This window comes from Abramis brama (genome assembly GCF_963993115.1).
Source record: "Abramis brama genome assembly, chromosome: 22".
NCBI lineage: Eukaryota > Metazoa > Chordata > Actinopteri > Cypriniformes > Leuciscidae > Abramis > Abramis brama.
The window spans coordinates 25,517,513-25,541,522 of NC_139984.1; the positions used below are offsets into that span (position 1 = coordinate 25,517,513).

The window sequence follows — 24,010 nt, forward strand, 5'->3', positions numbered from 1 at the left end:
ACCATTCTGAAGGTGACTTGCGAGAGCAACACTCACTTTTCCTTCAGAAAAATCTAGTTCTCTTCTGGCGTTTGTAGGTTTTCATTGTTCAAACACTTCATTCAGACAGTCTGTTCTTCCAGATTGTGTGGATTCTCAATTCAAGCAGAAACAAATGGAGCGTCTTATCAGCAGAGGACGCAGCTCCAAATCTTCTGTCACAGATTCCTTTTCATACAATGCAGTATGAAATCAAATTTCATGTTCTTCTTGGTCTTTTTTCGCAAACAAGCATGAATTGTATCTCCTAATATTTACTAAAGTGGCACACATTCACATTAGTGGAAAAGCAAAGGGAATTGTAAACGACCAAAAAAAAGTTTTTCTAAATTACAAGGTTCATGCACACACACATTCAAGTTGGCATGAAATTGAAATTAAAAATTCACCTAATCTATTTCCTAAATGCATGTTATAGAACTTATTGTGAACAATTCATATGTGCATGTTTAATTTAAAAACAGCAAGTTGACAAAATATAGACTCAAATTATTTAATCAACTATGATTATATTTCACATTCATCTGCCTCGTCTTTAGTGTAAAACCCACATATTAAAATCCAATCAATGAAAAGAAACTAGTCTCCGGCCCTCATTTTAATCTTCGATAAGCCCTTACACTCTGCTGTACATCACAATACAGAAGAAAAATATTCCATTTCATTGCGTCTCACCCAAGCGAGACGAATAATCAAGTGGCCCAATGGTACTTAAGGAATACAATTCCTCAGTGGTTTAATGTATTTATGATCACAAACAGACTTAAAATTGAAATGCTTTTCCAAAACCACCATGGTAATTAATAGCCAGTCGAATCTTTTTAAACATTAAATCAAAAATAGGAAAACAAGGCAACAGTCCAACACATGCACACAGAGCGAATGCAAGCTTTCATGCTGGTTTACATGGTTATCTTCTGGTTTGAAATTATGCAATAGAATCTGGAGCTACACATCTGACCGATTAGTGGAGGAATAATTCATGGGAGGAAGCAGGTTTTGAAGTTTGGGAGAAAAACACGTGGACAAGGAAAAAGCGTCTAAGTTTCTCCTCTAAAGATAATGGACACACACAGATACACACCACTGAGCACCAAGACGCCCTGTCTAGCTCAAAAGGCTGTTTTTGAGAGAGCCTTGAAGTGTGAAGAAACTGAGTTTGAAGGTTTCTCAGTGAAAGCTACAGTGCCCCCTGGTGGCGAGGAGAATGTACAGCCTATGCTATGTCCCTTAGTGACTGTGACATGTACGTGTTTTTTATTGTTGACAGTGCTGATGGATAAAGGAGAGAACGTCGTCTTTAGACAGTTTGTCGGGGTTGATCCGCGTCTGGGAGTCGTGAACTCGGACGCCTTCCTCCCAAGCCCAAAACAGCCGGTCTTTATGACATGCACTGAAACAACAGAGAAACAAATGAAAAGTGACAGTAAAAACTTTGAAATTCTATTCCAAATAAAAAAGAATCATGAAAAAAGTATCACAGTTTCCACAAAAATATTAAGCAATTGCTTTAACATAACAATAAGAAATGTTTTCTGAGCAGCAAATCAACATATTAGAATGATTTCACAATAATAATACTACGTGAACAGTATTTTTGATTAAATAAATGCAGCCTTGAACCTTCGCCATTAAAAAACATTAAAAAAAATATTGCCAATCCCAAACTAATTTTGAACAGTAGTGCATGTATTCAATTATACATTAATTATTTAATTATTAACATTAAATATTAAAGGAATGTTAAGCTCTACTGACTGCATCTGTGGTGCCAGAGACCTAACAGAGAATTTTGACAAGAAAAAACTGTTTGCAGTAATGCTCTTACAATAGAAACCGGAGTGGTGCAGGTACGAGGTCAGAAGCCAGAAGACTAATTCGCCGCTCGCTCATTCAAGATTTTCCTACTGGGTTTTATAATGGGTTTTTTTTAGATTTGTAACTTGACTATACTTAGACGTTTTGAACAAAGTAATTTACACACCCATAGGGAAAACTCAAATTTTGAAGCAGTTATATTTTGAAAACGTAGGTTTCTAATAAGTAACTAGGTAAGACAGCTTGGGGTGTGAGTGATTGCAGTTAATGTTGTAGAAAGTTATGTTTACCACAGGCTTTATTTTACTCATAAATTGAAAAACCCCATAGGAAAATCTTGAAGAAACTAGCAGCAAATTATTTTTCCAGGTTCTGACATCATACCTGCACCACTCTATTGGGCAAAATTTTGCATGAGACTAGTGTGACAAAATCATTAACCGAACTTGTTATAAGTTAAACTCAATTTAAAAACTGTCATGACCCTGTAAAAGCAGTTAAAGCAGTTGTCATGATGACAAATATAATACAAGCATTACATTGGTAAAACGTACCGATGTAAGTCCCACAGCTAAAATAACAACCCGAAACTTTCCTTTGATAAAACTGCAGAGCAATAACCAACCAAACAGTATCTAAGAAAACTGCAACACGAATAGAAAAGGCATGTTGAGGGTTTAGAGGGAAGCTCCTTTGTTTGAAGGTCAGATGCTACAAAAAAAACAGAAATATTTGTGCAACATCCTCATGAAAATTCAGACTGTGTAATGGAATTTTCCTGCTAAGGGCTTCAATCCAAAATTGGGTGCCAGTGTAATGCCAGTTAAGCAGGATTACTTCATACACTTTAATACTTACTGGAACGGTGCCACAGAACCAGGAGGCAGTGCATAAGTTGATTCTTTGGTCTGCTTATTGTAGAAAAACTTTCTTTTAGAACTTTTGCTGAACGCCATGGTCCATGGATCTGTCACAAAGAAAAAGAGAGAACCAAATAATGACAAATTCATCTTTAACAAGGCACTCCACTGATATTATCCTGTTGCTCCATCCCTCTCCCTCACCATTAACAGTTTTGATGATGTAAAGGCCACTGGGAAGGAAGTGACGGTCATCTCTGCCTGTGTACGAAAGTCTTGGCATCCCTCCTGAGCTCTTGGTTACCTTCATTTCCAACCTGAAGGGAAAAAAGACAATGAGTGCGTGTATAAATATATATATATATATATATATATATATATACACACACACACATATATACACATACATATATACATATAGTGTGAATGGGGAAAAATCTACATGTATGTGATTGATGTGGTGGAACACACCTCACAAAGATCTTCTCCATCTCCTCTAACCTATAGACTTCCTTAACTCTAATAAATGAAAGTGAGAGAGAGAGAGAGAGAGAGAGAATGAATGAATGAATGAGGCTGAAACAGCGAGCATCCTGATTTGCAATATCATCATAAACATGAAAGATCCTGTCTAGGCTCTAGTAAAACACAGTAACTTCATTAATTTTACATACTGCACCCTCCGGTGTTCATAGGACTTCCTGGCCCCCAGGGTTGTCACTGACATGGCAATTAGAACAACCGCAAAGAGAAAGGAATATTACCGGATCGGGTTCATGTCTGGCCTGCTGGGTTTGGAGACGGCTTTCACAAATTTCTCTGCCATCTGGATTCTGCACCAAAAACAAGTTTTTTTATACATATATTTATAAATATAAACACAGATTATCAGTCAGGTTTGCATTTAGATCATAATAAACCCTAATCAACAGCAATCAAATCTGATTCGTGAGGTCAAAATGAGTGATCATGGACTACTGATATTGGGATGTCAATCATATCTCTAAAACAGCATTTTCTTTAAAGCTGCTCTCAAATAATGTATTATGAAAAGCGCTATACAAAAAACTAACTGAATATCTAGAGGGAAAGATAGCCAATGGGCAATATAATGCTAATAATATATTATAAGAATATAATAATTGAATGTTAGCAAACAATACATACAAAAATTGCTGACATTAAATGAACATTTATTTTAAGTAATCCTGATTTATAGCAATGTTTTTAAATCAATACAGCAATGAACAGCAATACTGTTTACATATCAGGAACTATATCTTTTGATTGCACTTTATAAACGTGCCTAATAAAATAACTTTTCAATGAAAATTTCCTTGATATTTTTATTTTGTATTAAGTGTAATGATTTCTACATGGAAGAATTTAGGAATGGGTTCTGCAAAAGACCTCGGGTTGAAGTGCTGATCTCTGACGTCAGTGCCGTTGAGAACAAGAGCATCGAGAATGTGCACGGCATTGATCCTTCGCTGGGCTTTTCCCTGTAAGCACATATACAACAACTCAATATATAACTTCTTACTAATATGCACATATCGTTATTTTACTGGAATGACATAAGAGCTCCTTCCTCTTCCACTAATCATTTCAAGCTGTTATTCAACACTGTTCTCTCTACTCCCACTTATAATTATAGGGATTCTCTCTGTTCACCTCTCCCTTCAGCTCCTGAACGATCTCCACACTCAGTAATGTGTCTCTGGGCAGCTCCAGTTTGAAGTTCTCCAGCTTCTTCCAGCGTAACGGGGCTTTGCCGTCCCACGTGTAGATCTGAGATCTCTGCATACACAAACAGTGTAGGTTTTTCACCCTTTAAGCAATATATAGCGATGTATGACTAAACCACAATAGATATAGCTTATATAACATATAAATATAGCTTATATTATATAAATATCATACAGAAAGATATATTCCTTACCCCAAGTCCCAGGAGAAAGAGTTGCTCTCCTCCTCCCACAATGCACCTGTAGTCCAGTACGTGCTGCAGTTTATCCAGATTTCCTGAGTTCAGTGCAGTTGGTCTAGAATTAAAACTGTCCATTTCTGACCCCTGAGATAAAAAGACAATAAGCAGAGAGAAACATTTACATTTTTTATTTATATAAAAAATACTACTACATACAACTACAAAATCCTCACAAGGACATATAAATTAATTACAAAAATTGCTTTAAATATTCAAAGCAATTAAAATAACTAAAAAATATTTGTGCATTACATATATGAACTGTATTTGGCTACAAAATCTTTTAATGACATTAAAAAAACAATATTTAAAAAAAGAATTATTTGTGCAAAACATATATACAATGTATTTTAAAAATACTAGTAAATCTCACAATGACATAAAAATAAATAATGCTTGGAAAAAATAAAAAACAACAAGAAATAATATTTTGCACAAAGATAAAAAAATTAAAATTCAGTTAATGAATATTCTAGAAACGTTTAGAATTTTTTTTAACTAATTGAAAACATACTGAAATAGAATAATCTTACTACCAGCATAATTAACATCAGAATACTTAATCAATACCTTACAATTTAAACAATTAGGGGTGTAACAATATATCGTGTCACAATATATCGCAATACAAAAATGCAACAATATGTATCGTGGATGGTGACAATATGTCTCGTGGATAGTTCACCCAAAATAAAAATTACCTTGTGAGAAAGAATTGAAGTTTTCAGAGTCAGTACTACATTAAACTACAATATATTATGTTGAATATAATGTATAATAATGGGGGAATATTAGTGGGTCCTGATAATGCTTATGTTATAAGTCTTATGTTGCCAGTAAAAAGTGGCCCACATTATTTTAAATATATCTAGCCAGTGACAGAGTGCAAGCATATTCATCTAAAATAATTCTGTATTTTCAGGTTCAGAATCATGAATATATTTATTCTGGTGTCACCATTGTCCAAGCCTATTCATTTACACCCACAATGTTATATCAAATTTAGCATTTAATCAACAGTACATTTTTTCTTAACCTTTTATTTTATTGTTTATTATTTCTTGGAGTATCGCAATAATATCGTATCGTGAGTTCAGTATCGTGATATGTATCGAATCGTGAAATTAGGGTATCGTTACACCCCTATAAACAATATATCAATAATAAATCGCATTACATTAAAACAACTGGGAGGGGATGTGCTTAACTGTAAAACTAAAAATGCCACAATATGAAAACTCTTAAATGGCCCAAAAAAGACTTTCGTTTTTGTTATTTTTCTCTTCACAAAAATATAATTTCTTTATTTTTTCCTTTTATTTAGGGGTGAACTATGACCCTGACATTATAGGTTGTGTGTGATTCAGCCACTTAGCGTTTCTTTTCTAGAACATCACATCCACAAGCACAGAGAATAGCTACATTCCCAGCTAACTCCTCAAAGCCCACACACACTCTTACCTTCATGAGCTCATAGAACTTTGCTTTCGGATCTGACGATGGATGTGTGACTCTGGCTTTATCGGGAACCTGCACAAAGATGAAGACGTTAAAGGTCACAATCATTCAAATCAACATCATCCGCTCATTCTTAGATACCTACGCAAAACAAAGCCCTTAACTAAACTTCAGTCCACTATGAAGTGTTAGGCGAGTGAGGTCAATCCATTTAGTGTTTGGACTCACCTCCCACAGTTTGAGACATTCTTTGCGAATGTCTGCTTGCTTGGTCTCAAACAGTGTCCTAGAGAGACACACAACCTTGTCAGTAATGCATATACAGACGCAGACACAAATAAAAGACAGTTTGAAATGAATGCACTGAAACACACCAGAGGAAGAATGTGTGACTCACGTATCTCTGACGTACGCGTGGATCTTAGCCAGCGCTTTAATCTGTACCGCACAATGGCTGCAAGACAAGGGATCAGAGTTCAATAAACAAACCTAAGCATGAATGAATGCATCGAGGGAGCCGGAGACAAAGAGAGGGAAAAAAGAGGGTCAGAAAGTGATGCTGATACCTTTCATTTGAATTGATCATGAATTGGAAGAAGTCAGTGTCTCCTTTAATGATGTCCAGAGGGACGACTTCAGTAACGTCTCTGTCTGAGTCTCTGAATTGATTCAGTTTCAGGTTGATGGTGAACATGTATTCTCTGACAGCATCAGTGCCTGGCTTTAAACCCTTGCACACCACATACCTGCACGAGGAGAACATTAAAAAACGTTTATGCATGTTAAAATCCTTCATCCTTTCCTATCTTATTATGCAGAGACAACTGTAAGTACTACAGCTAAATTATATAAACCAGCATTAAATAATTGCATTAACTATTGGCAAGATTTTAGAAAGGACACCTAGTCTTGTGCAATGATTAAACAGCTATTTGGCTATTAACCTATAGCCAGAAGGGCCTATGTGACATGAGTGAAAAGGGAAACCTTTTTTATTTATAATAATATGCACAATGAGACCAGGAATGTGCATTAGGCACATAACTAGGGTCAATTTGGATTTTCTTTCAACACCTTTTTTCCATTTTAACAATGTCAAATGTATTATTTTATTCTATTCTGTAATCTATCTTTTATTATTTTATTATAACTTATTAACAAAAAAATATTAAGCAGCAAAAACGTTGCCGTTTTAAATGTCAATAATAATAATAATAATAATAACAACCATTGTTATTATATAATTGAGCACCAATAATAATAATAATAATAATTGATCATTGAGCACCAAATAAGCATATTAGAATAATTCCTGAAAGATCCAGGATTCAACTTTGCATCACATGAATAATCACATGCATCACATGAATAATTTACATTTTCATATATATATATATATATATGTGTGTGTGTGTGTGTGTGTGTGTATATATATGTGTGTATATATATATATGTGTGTGTGTATATATATATATATATATATGTGTGTGTGTGTGTGTGTGTGAGTGAGTGTGTGTGTGTGTGTGTGTGTGTGTGTGTGTGTGTATATATATATAAAACATTTTTTTTTTTTTTTTTTTCAAAACAGTCACTTTAAATTGTAAAAATATTTCAAAATATTAGTGTTTTTGATCACATAAATACAGCCTTGGTGAGCATAAGAGATACATTAAGGCTTGAATTCACAGACAGGGCATAGATTTAGTCAGGATTAGGCCTTAGTTCATTAAAGGACATTAAAGAAGCTTTTATAAACGTGCCTTGGTGTTCATCTCGAGACAAAACAATGGCACTGACATATTTTAAGATTTAACTTTCACTTAAAACAAATCAAACATGCATTTTAGTCTGGGACTAGGCTTAAGCCTTGTCTGTGAAACTGGGGGTAAATGTAAAAAATAAAAAAAAATCTTAATTACCAGTAGTGTAAAAATAAATAAAATGTAGCAGTAAAGTTTAGGCCAATTTCTGACATATATTTATATATATAAAAACATATATTGATATGACGAACAGAGAGACCCAGGTATGCAAGTAACAATACTGACTGCCGGCAGCTCTTTCACATCCCCAAAGGTCTCTCTCACTCTTCCACAGTAAGTAACACACACCTCTCTGAATTGGCAGGTCGGCTGGTGACGGGTTTGAAGAGCGAGACCCTCTCAAAGCAGAGGTACAGCAGATAAATCAAGCCCACGCTGAACGGTGTGAACAGGTCAAACGTTTTACACACAAAATGGCCTCCTGTAAAACAAATAATTTCTGTTGAGATATGGTAGCAAAAGGTCAAGCTTTCAAATAATTACCATTAATCTACTTAAATGGTCCATATAATGGAAAACAACCAATCAAAGAGGTAATAGGCTGTTTTTGTGACTGTACCTTTAAGATTGTTTAAGTGAAAGGGTAAGAGAAACAAAATGTAAAACTAAATTACAAATGTTGAAGTGCACAAAATCTTAAAATTATAAGTGGATTTAAAAAGAATTTTAAAGTTTGTCTCTTTAATGCTATGACTGTAAAAAGTATTCCCGTTGATTTGATACACCTAAAATTAGCTCTTTTCTCAGTCACATAATTACCTTCCTAATTACAGGATTTCAGAATAAATACACTTGTGTCTGGACCCATCCCAAGATAAATCCAAACAGATCTGAGACAAGGCTGTATAATAATATCAAAGCTAGAACAAGAGTCATTAAATAATCTTCAAAGCCAAGAAAAAGACATTATTAAAGGGATGGGATTATTTCGAACTGCTGTTAAAGAACTGGCTGTCCTCCAAAACTGAATGTCTGGGACTGAAGAAAACCATGGGTCCTTTGGTAATCCAAAAAGACACAGTGCTCCATGACACAGATGACTGTTGATGTCGAACATCCCTAGTGAAAAGTGATCAGGCTTTAATGATACGTTTCTACTCAAGGGGCATGAAGACTCATGAGAGAGGAAGAAAAAATAGATTGAGCGAAACAAAAAACATCCTTGAGAAAAACAAGGAGTTCACAAGAGCACTTTAATCATCTTCCATTAGGAAAATGGCCCAAATCATACACCAAAGGCCCAAAAAAACAGTGGCCCCATTCAAGCATCTATGGAATAAAACTTTTAATCTCGAATGGTAACAATCCCATTTGAATTACCTTTTAACATTCGCATTCAAAATGGCAACAACAATCAAATAGTGAATTTGCAAAGAGAGAGTTTACAGTTAGTGTGTGTGCTTGAACTGAATGTGATGGAACAAAAGGATGCAAAATAATGGCAAACTTAGTCAAGTATTTCTATTGAGTTGCAACAAGCATACAGCGCAAATGATGCAATCCGAATAACAAAATTACTCCTTTGAGCTGGTTATTTTACTGAATTGTTCAAAAAGACTCACAAACTCTTCAAATCAGTAACTTTAAAGAGTTACTGATTAAAAAGTGTTCACCCCCAACCCCTTACAATATTATTATTTAAAATTATTATTATTAGAAATAATATTGTAAGGGTTTGGGGGTGAACAAATTTTTTTATTTGAATAATGTTGCATTCAAATCATTTATTAAATGTTGCATTTTCTTTGTGCTAATCATTGCAAAAAGTATCACAAAAAAAATATAATCTCCAAGGGAGTGAATTTATAGGCGCTTTATTTATATGCATATAACCAAAACCACACACAATACCTGGTCTGACGACAGACATGGCAGTGAGGAACTGACATAGAAGGAGCTGTTTGCTCAGAATCTCCTGAATGTTCTCTTGGCCCTCCACAGAAAAACCCTGATGAACAACACACCATCACAATATATCGACCAATCACACAACAACAACAACAACATTTACCTTTAAACCAATTACAGAAGAGAATGGCTTACCCCATCTGCCATTAAGAAGTGCAGGCCCCGCCCCTCAGTGCTGTCTAGGACAAAGTTACGAAACGCACTGATGTTCTCCGGCCGTGTGATGTCACCATCGCCATCAATCCCACCCTCACCTGTAATGAGACGTTCAAAATAAATTCTTAATTTAATTTCTATCACTAAATTAAACATTTAGGTATTACATTAAAATGCCCCTATTATGCTTTTTTCAGATATTCCCTTTCATGCAATGTGTAATAAAGCTGTTTGTGAATGTAAAACTCTGCAAAGTTTCAAATAAGAGCAAAGTGCACGAGTTCTTGTCACAAGTTATTCTTAACAGCCTGAAACGAGTCGTCAGTAATTACAGTCTTACTTCCTGCACAAACCTACATAGGTTTGTAACAAATCTGCATATTGCCCACCTATGGTTTTCATTGGCTGTCCGCGATCAATGTCTACTTTTATCCTCAAACACTGTAGTTGTAGCTGAGTGGAATATGCTGTACGAAAGCAAATCCACTTTGGTGCACACTCAAAGGATGAGTCGTCGGGCTCGAATTGATACGGTAAAACTGAAGCCATCATCACTGTTCGTATCACTGTGTGTACAAGTGCTGAGAAAGCCTCTGCAGCTGAAATTCAGATATGGTAATGGGTGTTTCGTTTCCTAAACGTGTTGTGAGCAGTAGACCAATCACAACAGAATGGGCCGTCTGACCAATCAGAGCAGATTAGACCAATCAAAACAGACTGGGCCATCTAACCAATCAGAGCAGAGTCTGGTCTCAGTCAGTTATTACATTGCAGCATCAACTCTATTCTCACAGTGTCTAAAATAGTTGGACAAAGCATTCAGACTCTCTTAAAGGGATAGTTCACCAAAAAAAGAAAATTCTGTCATTAATTACTCACCTTTATGTTTTTCCAAACCCGTAAGAATGACCTAATTTACCAAATTGTTTACAAAATATTAATCTCCAACGCACGATCACGCAACAACGTCCGCTCTCATGTCAGCACAACACGCATGCGTTGTGGTGCTCTTATGAACGCACGTTGGAGATTAAGTGGTAAACTGAATTCAATAGGGTGTTCTTCCTTTTTCACATGACTGTATATTATGAGAAAATTACCATGGATGCATGTAAACCTATTGTAGGAGACCTTCAAATAAAATGAAGAACTTTTAAAATAGCACAATAGGGGCACATTAATATTCTTCATCAATAAACTCAGGCAGCATACCGTAATAGGCCTCAAAGAGCTCGCTGGGAGCAGCATAGAAATCTTCCAGTTTGAAATCGTTGGATCCTTTAAGCGTCATCCCAAAACCTTTCGCATGCCAGCCCCTCCGCCACAACACATACTCTGAGAATCCTCCTGGACCCGCGCATACATCTCCAAAATACAGCAACTCACCCTCCTTATCACGAGTCAAAGGCTTCTACACACAGACATTCAATTCATAAATGAAATTACAGAACATATTTCAGTCCCTGATGCCATAGATTGTGTAACTGTGGTCTCACCCCTTGAGAATCCTTTGGGTTAGTGAACATATAGTCAAAAACGTGATCCATGTTTGCCATCTTCATAGCAGCTCTGAGGAGAAAACAGAAATTTAGAAAAGATATGCTTCTGCTGTGTGTGCGTGTGGAGACACAACCCACCTGTTGAGAAAGAAAGCCCCTCGGATAGTTTCATAAGGGTTCGATCGAGTACGCGCTCGCCTCATCTCCTCGCCCTCCAAGTCATCAAACACAGACTGAAAAGAATTACAAATAAAAAGACGTGTTACATTATTACAAGACACAGAGCACAATGTATGTCAAAGAAAAGCACATCATCTCAAAACATCACTAATAACCATAAGAAATGTTTGAAACACTCACTTTGCAGCGGAGAAGGAGATGCAGCAGATTCCCTGAGCAAAATTCCGTTTCATCGTCAATTTTTAATTTTCTCTAAGAAAATAAGCATAGGTAAAGGTATGCATATAAACACGAGAAGCTGAAAAATAATATGAAATGAGGTTTTTTACATTAAATTATGTAAACATATTCTAGTAGACCCCATAAACAAAAGTATGAACGTGTAAATGAGCATAATAGGACCGCTTTAATCATTTTTACCTTGGAAAGTGAAAGAATGTGCATTTGATCTTAAACTAATAATTTCAGTTCATCAGGTAATATGTGCAGCAATACCTGTCCAAAAGCCATCCAATCCCTCAGCTCGTCTGCATCTGGGATCTCTGGAGAACCTTCTGGAAACCACGAGACGACTTCTATAGCACTTGGCTGAGAGAAAAGATGTGAAATGAGGGAGAAATAATGGTCCTGGACTGATAAAGTCTGTGTCTCTGTTCTTATAAGAAACATTTTGGCAATGATGCCGTACCTCTGGCTCATCTTCCCAGTCTACATTGAGGTCGCCCTGGAAGCCCTTCAGGGTCAGACCCAAACCCCGCCTCCCACGCTGGGTCGATGCTTCTACGATCTCTTTCCGTCCTTGACCATACTTTCCCAAACCCTCACCTTCTCTGAAACCCATTTTGGCCTGAAGGAAAGAGAGGAAGACACCATTTTTAATGTGTTAATATGCGTTTAACAGGCTGACAAGATGGTTAAAAATGACAGGAGGTGCTGATTTTACCATGAGTTTCTGAGAGACTGTGTTGTACATAGAAAAGTTGGAAGAGGGATCGTAAGAGGCATCGCTGCCCTCGGCATTCTGGGAATCACCAGGTCTGGAGAAACTGGGCTTGTGATCCTCAACATCACTGAGAGACTCGCTCTGACTCGAGTCTGGGAGACAAACATAAATAAACATGCTTACATGGACTTACACTATAACCAAAAGTTACAACAGTGTGAAGTGCCGGAAGGAAGCTCCTCTCTAACCCTGACTGGTGGTTCTTTGAGAAGACTCCTCATCTTCATCAGAGGAGTCCTCACGGAGAGTCTTCCTCTTCTTCAGAGGCTCATCTGATGCTGGTGCCCCCCTCTTCATCTTAAATTCAAGAGGTCCAAGAACCTGCATTCATTCAAAAACATGACAGCACAACATAAAAACCAAACCAAAGATGTATAACGTGGCACTTTTTTTACTCAACAATCATCAAGATTTTAGGTTAAAAAATAAAATCATGTATAAAATAAAGTGTGTATTATTTGAAAGTGTTGATGTTTTTTACCATTTAAAATTACCTTTTGCCTTCCCTAGTTTATTTTCAAGGAATATACATCACCAAATATCCCCATTTGGTTAATGGTTGATTAACCCAACCAAACAGTTGATATGGGAAAAAATACTATGGAAGTCAATGGAGCCCATAATCTGTCTGGTTACTAACATTCTTCAAAATATCTTATTTTGTTTTCAGCAGAAGAAAGAAACTCAAACAGGTTTGGAACGACATGAGGGTGAGTAAATGATGACAGAATGTTCATTTTTGGGTGAATTATCCCTTTAATTCAGAAAATATTGTCAACGGCCAGAAAAACAATATGTTCACCATGTTTTTAGGAATAAAATGTTATATAAATCAGGTGAATTAAATATGAACAAACCCGTCATGTAAAAACAAGAATATAGAAATCAGACAGGGGTATAAATAAAACTGGAAAGTTTGGTGTACGTTCTACTGAAGTGGAGATTTCTGACTCAGTGAATGAGAACAAAACTAATTTTTAGAAAGCAGTCTTTAAAGATATGTACTGTAATAGAAATCAACAAATCAAATAGATAAAGTGTAATAAAATAAATTATTCAAATATTTTGAATATATCACTAGGCTATATTCTTCATAATATATACATTTCCTAAAACATTTCGATTTTGATACTCAAGGAAAAACTACAGGTGCTATTAAAACGATGTAACACAAACCAGACGCCAAGCAAGAATTGTATCGTATATTACTTTACTTCCATTATATATCAATTAAGCTAAACTTCATTTTCAGCAGCTCAATAACTCAAAGCAGCCTCGTTTGTATTTATCGGTTTAAAATGCCATAATGAAAATCACCAAACTAAGGTTTTCTTGTCCTTGCTATCACATAACTGCAAATATTAGGATTTATTGGGGATTGTACGATGTACGTTAAATGGTCTTGTAAACATCAGTGTGACATAAAAACAAAGTGAAAACACTCAGCTTTTTAGGTTTCGATTTCACAAGAAATGATGCTGCGACACTCGTAAACATACCTAAAAGGAAATATGCAGCTATAATCCTGAGTCACCTCCGAAATGTAAACTCATATTTGTATCCAATCTGTAAAATTTCTTGACAATTTCTGCTTTATGTTCTATTTCAAATGTCAAATCTGGCCCGCGTTCCACTTTCAGTGGGTCTTACCGTGTTGCTGTCGCATGATAATTACGTCACAAATGTGGTCAAATAACAAATGCCTGAAAGATAGCTGAAAATAGTAATTATGTCGTGCTGGCACAAACTTCCAATGGCGAAATGGTTCATGAATATTAATAAGACTATGCAGTTGTCGCTTGATAACCTTCCAACAACGTAGCGTAGGCTTGGCTTATAATACGGTCAAAAGTTTATATAGCCTACACCTTGCTTGCAGAATCTGCAAAATGTAAATTATTAAAAAAAAGTTTAAACATTCCCTGATGCTCCAGAAGGAAACACAATGCATTAAGAGCCATTCAAACTTTTTAAATTTGAAGATCAAGGTAAATTGTATAATTTTGTCTTCACATGTAAGTATGCTATCTTCTGTTGCTTCCGAAGGGCAGCCTACTAAATGAAAAAATATGATAATTAAATAAAATAAGAAAAATTTAAAAAGTTTACAATGCATCATGTTTCCTTCTGGAGCATCAGATCAGTGAATGTTTGAACCTTTTTTAATAGTTGTGTTTGAGTCCCTCAGTTGTCCTCAGTGTAAAAAAAAAAAAAAGGATATCAAAAAGGATCTCAAATTCATACAGTCACTGCTGGAAAGTGCTCAAATATGCAAAAGATGCAACTGAAGAATTTGCTGATTTTTCTGAAGAACATTGGGGAGTTTAACTGCTCAGGACAAACAAGAACAACCATCACAAAACAAAAAACAATTGTGTATCATCCAGGTAACAACACACAGTATTAATTGTCACCTCTTCTTTTTAACTTGTACATGGATGGTCTTTCTGTAGAGTTAAATAATTGCAAGACTGGATGTGTAATAGGTGATAGTCTCATTAACCATTTGTTGTATGCTGATGATTTAGTTATTATGTCTCCTTATAGCGCAGGATTACAACAGCTGCTTCGAGTATGTTCACGTTATGGTGTGCAGCATGATATTTAATTTAATGTTAAAAAGAGTGTGATCATGATTGTTAAAACCAAAGAGGACCTTAAGCAAAATTTTCCTTCTCTTTACATAGATGGCAAAGTTTTAAATGTGGTAAATAAAGTAAAATACTTGGGTCACATCATTAGAAATGATTTAAATGATGACGATGATGTGCAGCGCCAATGCTGTAAGTTGTATGGGCAAGCTAATATGCTGGCTCGTAAATTTTATATGTGTACAGATGATGTTAAAATAGCTCTATTTAGGGCTTACTGTACTTCTCTCTATACAGCCCACTTGTGGTGTAGGTATGCTAAAGCTAAAATGAAAAAGCTCCAGGTGGCATTTAATGATGCGCTAAGAATTTTGCTTAAACTCCCAAGGTGGACAAGTGCGAGCCAATTGTTTGTCTCTAATAATGTACCTACTTTGCATGCTGTCATAAGGAAATGTACGTATAACTTAATATGTCGGTTGAGTGATTCAAAAAATAGTATCATAATGGTCTTAAATTATATTATATTAAGTGATACAAGGTATTTTTCTAGTTTCTGGAAGCATTGGAATGAAAGCTTGTATGTCTTTTAAATTTTGCCTGTTGTTTGTCAAAATTGTTTGTTTGTATGTATTTATTTTATTTTATTTTTCCTTTTGTATATGGACCCATGAGTCTGAAATAAAGAATAATAATAATAATAATATTAAGAATCAAGGGGATGTAAACTTTTGAACGGGGTCATTTTTATAAATTCAGCTATTTTTTTGTCTTATGGACTATATATTAACATTCTTTATGTACAATATCTTATTCAGGAAAGTAGGCTACTAAATAAAAAGTAACTTGCATTTTGTATGATTCCTCTTATTTTGTTAAAATAATTAACATTTTGCAGATTCTTCAAAGTGTATGTAAACTTTTGAGCATGACTGTATATCTTATATATTCTTCCTCCTGTTCCTCTCTTCAGTGGTCCAGCAGCAGGTCAGTTTTTATGACGTCCCGAGCATTGTTTTCTAGTCCACAAGGCTAGACATCACTTAAGAGGACACTTCTAAGCTGATCTGTTTGCAGTATCATGTTGCCTTTGGATAGTTCAAGGTCTGTTTAACCCTTATTAAGGTGGGACATTATACCTGTCATAAGGGCAGATCTGTCCTGAACTCATTAGTCACATCAATTGTGCTGAAAGCAACAAGCTGTTAGAGCGCTCTGTTCTTTATTTTCTTAAGAAGCTTTGATTACTGGCTCGCGTCATCCGTTACAACAAACAAGGAAACAATGAGATTGTGACCTAATCCAATGTTCTGCATCCTAAATGTCAATCAGGAAAGTACATTTGTTCAAGTTCTTTTTGAGTCGAGAACACCTGCCATTACAAGACCATTTCACGAATGAATCGCGATTTGTGAACCGATTCAACAGATTCTTTCAAGACACCATGAAATCAAAATTGACTTGAAAATTGACAAAATTGAAAAATTTAATAAAAAAATGTATTCTTTTTTTTTTATGGAAGATTTATCCTTGCACATCATTATTTTTTAACTCATGTGCCATTGTAATCTCTAATGAAAATAACCTTCCCAACTGCAGCGACATCTCTCTTCTGATGATGTGTTTACTGGTGTTAGGGCGGGACAACCTGTCACTCACATGAGATCACGCCAATATCAAACCACAATGGTCCAACGATCCAATCAATTCCCCATGGTCAAAATCAAGTCCCGCCCTACATTTATTCTTGTTTGGGAATCAGTTTTACTTTGAAATACGTCACAATAAGGGAAGAAAAGACTATCACAACTTCCGTTTCATGCTGTTTCACTTTAAAAGAATTGACTCACTCACAAATCGGACATCGCATCTCAGTCTGAGCAAGTTTTCTTTGTTTTCGATTTATTTGGTTTGAACATGGAGCGATATGTTAATGAAATGTAGTAAAGTAAAAGTTTCCCAAAATGAAAATAATAAAATAAAGTAAAGATACTTGAAAAATGTATGCGACTCAAGTACACTAGTCATTTTGTACAATTCATTAATCGCTATTAGCATTGGCCAAAACAACAGACTATAATAGACTTAAACAGACTATAATAGACTTAAATATCTGCCCTGGATTCCAGGTTTACTCAAGTTTTATCAGAGCAAACAAACACGCACCGTCCCTTCACAAAAAGATAGACAGGGTCTTATGCAGACATGTGACCAGTTATATAAGGACCCAAAGCTTTATAAGTCTGCAGGTGTGTGAAGAGCGGTGACAGATCCGTCTGGTGTGAGTGTGTGTGTTTGGACGACGGGAACTTTTTGGTTCTCTGGCTAGAGAGAGTCCAAGAGCTGTTGCTGAGATGTTCTTCCGCATTCCTCTCCTGACACCTGGATACATTCGATACCTGCAGGTAAGTGTCCTGTTTCTCTAAAACAAACTAAATAAGCCTTCTCCAAACAGTGGCTTATTTTCTTTATGTCTGAGGTCCTGGAGATGACTTTAAATGTAAACAGAATAATGTTCATTTCAAAACTAACCTTTTTAATATATATATCCCAAACAGGGAATACATTTTTATCATTTTATTCAGCATAGTAACATTAGTTCTAATAATGAAAAAAAATTAAACCCTAGCAAAATGATTTTGTATACAATACAATGCAACAAATATACATGAACAACTAGCATGCAACTTTTACAGTGTATACCAATCAGTCATATTTCATGATCCATGTTAAACATACTGTATATCAAACATTTTCAGATGTACTCCTCCATGCAAAATATATATATATATATATATATATATATACACACATTTACAAAATTTTGCATGGAGGAGTACATCTGAAAATGTTTGATATACAGTATGTTTATATGGTGTATGCTTGTAATGATTATAGTTTGGTATATAATTAAGAATCATTGTTAAATAATAAAATCTTAATACAATAATCAAAGTGGCTGAGCATATAACAGATACATTAGGGCACGAAAACACATTCCAGTAAAGCAGATAAAGATCAGACCAAATTAGACCAAAAAATATATTTTTTTATTTAAAAAATATACATATATTTTAATAAATGTGTATTGCAAATCTATTTATATAGCAAATGTTTAAATATTACTCAATTTAAAATCATTTCATCAAGGAAAATGACACTGAAACAATATGAATATTTACAGTAATCTGATAATATTCTGTCGGTTTATCTGTGAGATTATCAAGTCCAAAAAAGCCTTTCTGGATCAGAATCACGGCCTGTCTGGTTCTGGTTAATTGGATGCCGAGCCCAATGACATGAGACGCTTGCTGCAAATCTCTAAAACTCTCTTTAGCTATTTTAGGAAACAGATTCAGCAGTAATTAACTTTGATGCTTTGGTGTTTGTTTTTACATAATATAAATGATTCGCCACTGGGGTTTTTGAGGGAAGATTCAAACTGAAAGCACTGTATATACGCTGTAATACACTTGACTGTTTACAAAACACCTTAAATCGTATTCAAGGAAACTGCCTAATTATATTTTGTTTATGTTGATAAGCTTAATCTTCTTATCAGTCTTAATCTTGATCTAGGAAGTTCAGTAATACTTCTGAAACTCTGATATAACAAGCTTCTGAGAACTACATCATTGATCGATTATGTCTTAAGAAGGGCCATAAACGCTGACCTTAGACCTTTTGCTTTCAGACTCAGGCGGCACGGAGCGGTCTGCAGAGGGAAGGGCCCGTTGTACCCCGCTTTGCCATGCTGCTAGGCCTTCTGGGTATCGGGATGTCAGGATACAGCTCTCGACAGCTGACTCTACACCACAAGCCATCGCCACATCTCCTGCGGTGAAACGCAAAGCAGAAAGCAAAGAGAAAACGCATCTTTTTTGTTTAAAGGTGCGTTCTTTCTTAAACCGGCATCCTTTTTCTGGTTTCGAACAATCCAAATATCATCATTAGAGTTTTACCACATCATGCTGAAGCTCATAGTCTTGCTTTGGTTGCGAGGATGGCCGATCCTCAACCAAGCCCTTCCAAACTTGTTCTTTAGCAACATCAAATGAGTGAATTTAATGTTTTTACTCTTTTTAAAGTGCCCCTATTATACTTTTCGGATATTATCTTTCATGCAGTGTGTAATATAGCTGTTAGTGAATGTGAAAGGTCTACAAAGTTTCAAAGATCCAAGTGCACTATAAAATGGAGTTATTATCTCCCAAAAGAAAGAACCGATTGCCTGAAACGAGTCGCTACTTAAGGAAATTTATATTAGTGTAAAATGTGATTTGTACCTACTAGCCTGTTGCTTAGTTTGTTATATTTAGCAGACTGAATAGGTTCTGTAAATATGCTTCATATCACTCAAACCTGGTTGAATCACTGATAGCTTATTGCAATTTAAAATGTTATCATCAAACGTGATGGCAAATAGGCTTTCCAACTAGTGTAAATCATATTTACATAGTATAATGAAATGTATCTCTCTCACAAACATGTCCCGCGTTGTCCTACAAAATCAGATCTACTGTCCTGCAACCAGGTGGTCACCCTATGCTGCAATGTATATTATGAGAAAAAAAGTGTTTTTTGACCATGGATGCATGTAAGCCTTGTTGGAGACCTTCAAAACTCAATTAGGAACCTTTAAAATAGCATTATAGGGGCGGTATAATCTAGTTAAAAATGCATTGAGGGTACATGACAGCACCCTTCTGAATCATAAAATGACAAATGGGACATTCAACGGTCTTGTGGACCTCATGGGTATCCTTCAATCCACCATTTATCCCTGGAATACATTTTTGACATAATGTGTCATGATTTTTTTTTGCTATCCAAAATATGTTTGTGCACCTAAAGTTCCCGAAGAAGACCACCACAGTTTCCACAGTCATTACAATCCAGCCAAAAGCCAGCAGTCAGACTAGCACACGCATTAATGCTAAAGTATGACTTCAGTTTGTATTGATTTCTGAAAGTAATTATGAGAGGCATAATGCTGTCATTTCAGTCACTATTTACAGGATGGGGCTTCATCCTTAAAATACATTGAACATGTAATATTACTAATTTCTCTCTGGCTGTCAGGATGTAATTTATTCCATTTATATAAAAAGAAATACACTTAAAAAATATTTATATTATATATGATTATTTATATATTCTTACATACATTTTATTATATATTGACATACTTGTGTGTTTTGAGTTCTAATGTACATATCATGTCAATGTAAATACATTTATTTAATGCATGTATTTGTATTTAAAATGTAATTGTGTTATATATACTGAGTGCAAAGTACTGTATGTATTTATGAATTCTTTAGCGTTGAGAGTAGGACAGTGTTTCTATGATGGGCCTCCAGCTTTCCCTCACAACTGTGATCCGCACCTGGCTTTGTTCTTCACATTTGGGCTTGGCACTCTGGTTTGCCAACCTCAGTGTCACCCAGAAAGCAGACGCCAATGTGCAACAACACCCCTGAAATGCCCACGAAGGACACTGACCTAGCAGAAACTCTCTCCTAACTAGGAATCTGATCAATACGATCTCTTAAAGAGTGTTTGTTTATGGGAAAATGTTTGGCGTTGACGTATCTCACCGACAGCTAAATGTCATTGTTATTGTGAATTATGTGAACTTGAGCGCTGAGTCATGGAATGACATCATGACGTCTCAGACAGGCACTCAAGAAGAGGAGCTTATGTTCTTAAAACGGTCTAATCTGCTCCTTATCCAATTACAGCTGGCTGCTAATAAAAGGTCAAAGACCTTTATTTAGAGAAGTCACCAGCAAATGACCAACCATTTCAATTGAGGACATTGTTTTGAGTCTTTGTGCGCGCTCTGACTGATTGCAGTGGGTGTTTTTTATTGTTGACTTTATTGACTATAATGACTGTTGCCATTGTGACCATTTGAAGGCTCTTTGCACTTTGATGGCAGGAATGATTGTATTTTCAAAGCTCTTTTTGAATGAAGAGAGAATTGTAATATATCTTGATTGTGTATTTATTTAGAGAATAAAATATTCAAGCACGTAAAGAGACATCACATGCATGGTTTTATTTGTTTTTAACGACCCTACAAGTTCGAAAAATTTGCGGAAAATATTTTCTATTTTTAAATATTTTAAATATAAGGGAAGAACTAAATATTACACTTGGTTATGGTATTTATCTGGCAAACATATTACTACAGCTACAGGTTTTATTTTACTATGCAAAAAAATGCAGAACATTGACTACATTATCATTTATTAATATTCCGTTGGTTCTCTTTTGTTTTTGCCTGTGTTCATAATTTCTTTGTATTACAGCCTGGCAAAAAAAATTATGTCTGCACAATTTGCCATGTTTCATTGCATTAATAGAACTATTGACTCCAAGTACAATTATGCAATATTTTCACAATTGTTTTTATAATATTTCATAAAGGGTGAATGTAAATTTTCCTTTCGGCCAGTACTGTACCTATTTAAATGAACACATACCATGGATTTCTATCGATTTAATATTAAGCAAACTTAAAAAGAAGTAAGTAATTAAAAAAAATAAAATAAAATAAAAATATTTTAAATTTTGAGTAAACATATTCATACGTTACTTGAACATATTGTACGCGCAAAAATTGTGACTGAAACTTCAACACTCCAAAATGATTTGGTTTTGAAGTCATACAGTAGAGGGCACCACTGCACCAAAACCTCCCAAAATAGCAATAACTTGAACTTTATAAGTAGCCTAAACATTTCATCCACCAAAATCTGATTACAACATACTAAACAGTTTATGTTTGTGGTTATATAAGACAGAGGAACGCTAAATAAGAGTTGTTTATGAGTGTCTGATCTTCCAGACGATCACCTGTGGTGTTTAGTGCCTATGTTGCAAATGCATTGACCCAATTCAGCTGTTAAGCTCTGCAAATCCTTACCCGAACCAACCTGTCGGAATTACTTCCTCTTACATACGACCAATCAAAAACATACATTCAAGCAGAAAATAAATACAGTACACAAACCTACAATCTACCGTCTTTGCACTCACATATTTGTTGTGTTAAGCTAATAATCTGCAACTTTCACAAAGGCAATCTGCTTATGTTTGCCTCCCGGTCATTACAGATAATTGTTCTTTTGCCATTGCTCTTTATGTGTGTGTACATAAATAGTTGTGTACACAGAAAGAGAGAATAGGGGTAATATCCTCAGGATGAGTCAGCGTGTGACCCGACTGTCTTACTTGATATGGGTGAGGTGAGATTTAAAAATGAACGGTGCTTTTTCTCTCAACTCACACACAAAAAAACTAGTTAAAAAATGATGTTGAAACATTATGTATCTTGTTAGAAGCTCGGAAGGAGACATGCATATACAATGTACAATACATGATGTAGCCTCAGTTATTGCACATTTATTTATTTGTTATCTTCATGATCCAGTCAATTGACAATGAATGAAATCAAATCCAGTCCTGCCTTTTTCTTGTTGAATACCTTGTTTCAAACTATGGAAGCAAATGCTGTTTCACAATGATTATACTGACTGGAAAACAAAATTCTAAATGTTTTTGAAAGAACGCTCTTATGCTTAACGAGGCATTTATTAAATCAAAATGCAGTAAAAAAAAAAAACAGGAACATTGTGAAATAGTGAAATATACATACAGTATACTTTTGTTGTATATACTTTTGTGTGTGTGTGTGTGTGTGTGTGTGTTTAAAACAGTTGTGCTGCTTAAAGGTATAGCGGAGGATTTTTTTACTTCCGGGTGGAATGCCTATACTATTGGTCCTCCTAATTGTCAATCATTCTGGTGAATCAATCAAACTTTTCAAAAAGTGGAGAGGGCGGGTCTTATCTAAAATTCGGAAAGATCCTCCGCTATACCTTTAATATGTTTGTGTAAACCATAATACTTTTTTACAGGATGCTTTAATGAATAGAAAGTTCAAAAGAACATCATTCTTTTGAAATCAAAACCTTTTCTAACATTAAAATGTCTTTACTGTCACTTTTGATCAATTAAACGTGTCCTTGCTGAATAAAATAGTTTATTTATTTATGAATTATTTATAAAATTCTTACGGGACACAAACTTTTGAATGATCAGCCCACAGTCTCACAGATCATATTTGTGCACATCATTAGACCAAACTCTTATCACACCAAAGCTCAACACAGGTTCTGTGTTTATGTATTTACTGTAAACATGCCTGTATAAAGATGTCTGATCTGACCCTTCTGATCTGTAGTGTGTGTGTGTGTGTGTGTGTGTGTGTGTGTGTGTGTGTGTGTGTGTGTGTGTGTGTAGGGTTGGGTTGGGTTGGGTTGGGTTGGGTTGGGTTGGGGGGGTAAATGCGTGCATGTGTGTGTGTGTGTGTGTGTGTGTGTGTGTGTGTGTGTGCGTGCATGCGTGTGTGTGTTTGTGTTTGTGTATGCGTGTGTGTGTTTGTGTTTGTGTTTTCTCAGATAAGGTCAGCTTCTCTGTCTTGTTTAGAAGCAGTGTAAGCTGCTGTTTCCAAGCTAGCAGTCTCGATGTACGCCAGAGCCCAAAGTGGGAAACAGTAAACTTCATAAACGTGTTCATAACTTTCAATTTCATAATCTCCTTAATAAAGGCCCATGGGAAGCTTTAAAAGTACTCTGCATGTGTTTTAAGACATAAGTACTCTGCATGCGTTTA

The 24,010-nt window shown here is 35.5% G+C and overlaps 1 protein-coding gene and 1 long non-coding RNA gene across 2 annotated transcripts; one reads left to right on the forward strand and one right to left on the reverse strand.

Annotated features, from left to right (window-relative positions):
- Positions 1-518: 518 nt before the first annotated feature.
- cmtr1 (cap methyltransferase 1) lies at positions 519-14,407 on the reverse strand. Its single transcript, XM_084098884.1, has 24 exons — positions 14,234-14,407; positions 12,923-13,055; positions 12,675-12,826; positions 12,420-12,578; positions 12,227-12,319; positions 11,912-11,983; positions 11,690-11,784; positions 11,549-11,621; positions 11,265-11,463; positions 10,032-10,150; positions 9,840-9,936; positions 8,277-8,409; positions 6,732-6,911; positions 6,563-6,619; positions 6,394-6,451; positions 6,169-6,237; positions 4,660-4,791; positions 4,392-4,517; positions 4,128-4,219; positions 3,482-3,550; positions 3,189-3,236; positions 2,922-3,034; positions 2,716-2,824; positions 519-1,432 (listed from the first exon to the last, which is right to left on the reverse strand). Exons 2-24 carry the CDS (start codon positions 13,029-13,031, stop codon positions 1,297-1,299), a joined length of 2,490 nt encoding a protein of 829 aa, XP_083955010.1. The 5' UTR covers positions 13,032-13,055; positions 14,234-14,407; the 3' UTR covers positions 519-1,296.
- Positions 14,408-17,582: 3,175 nt separating this feature from the next.
- Positions 17,583-21,372, forward strand: LOC311073489. Its single transcript, XR_014604151.1, has 2 exons — positions 17,583-17,730; positions 19,020-21,372. It is a non-coding gene; the product is annotated as an uncharacterized lncRNA (long non-coding RNA).
- Positions 21,373-24,010: the final 2,638 nt, after the last annotated feature.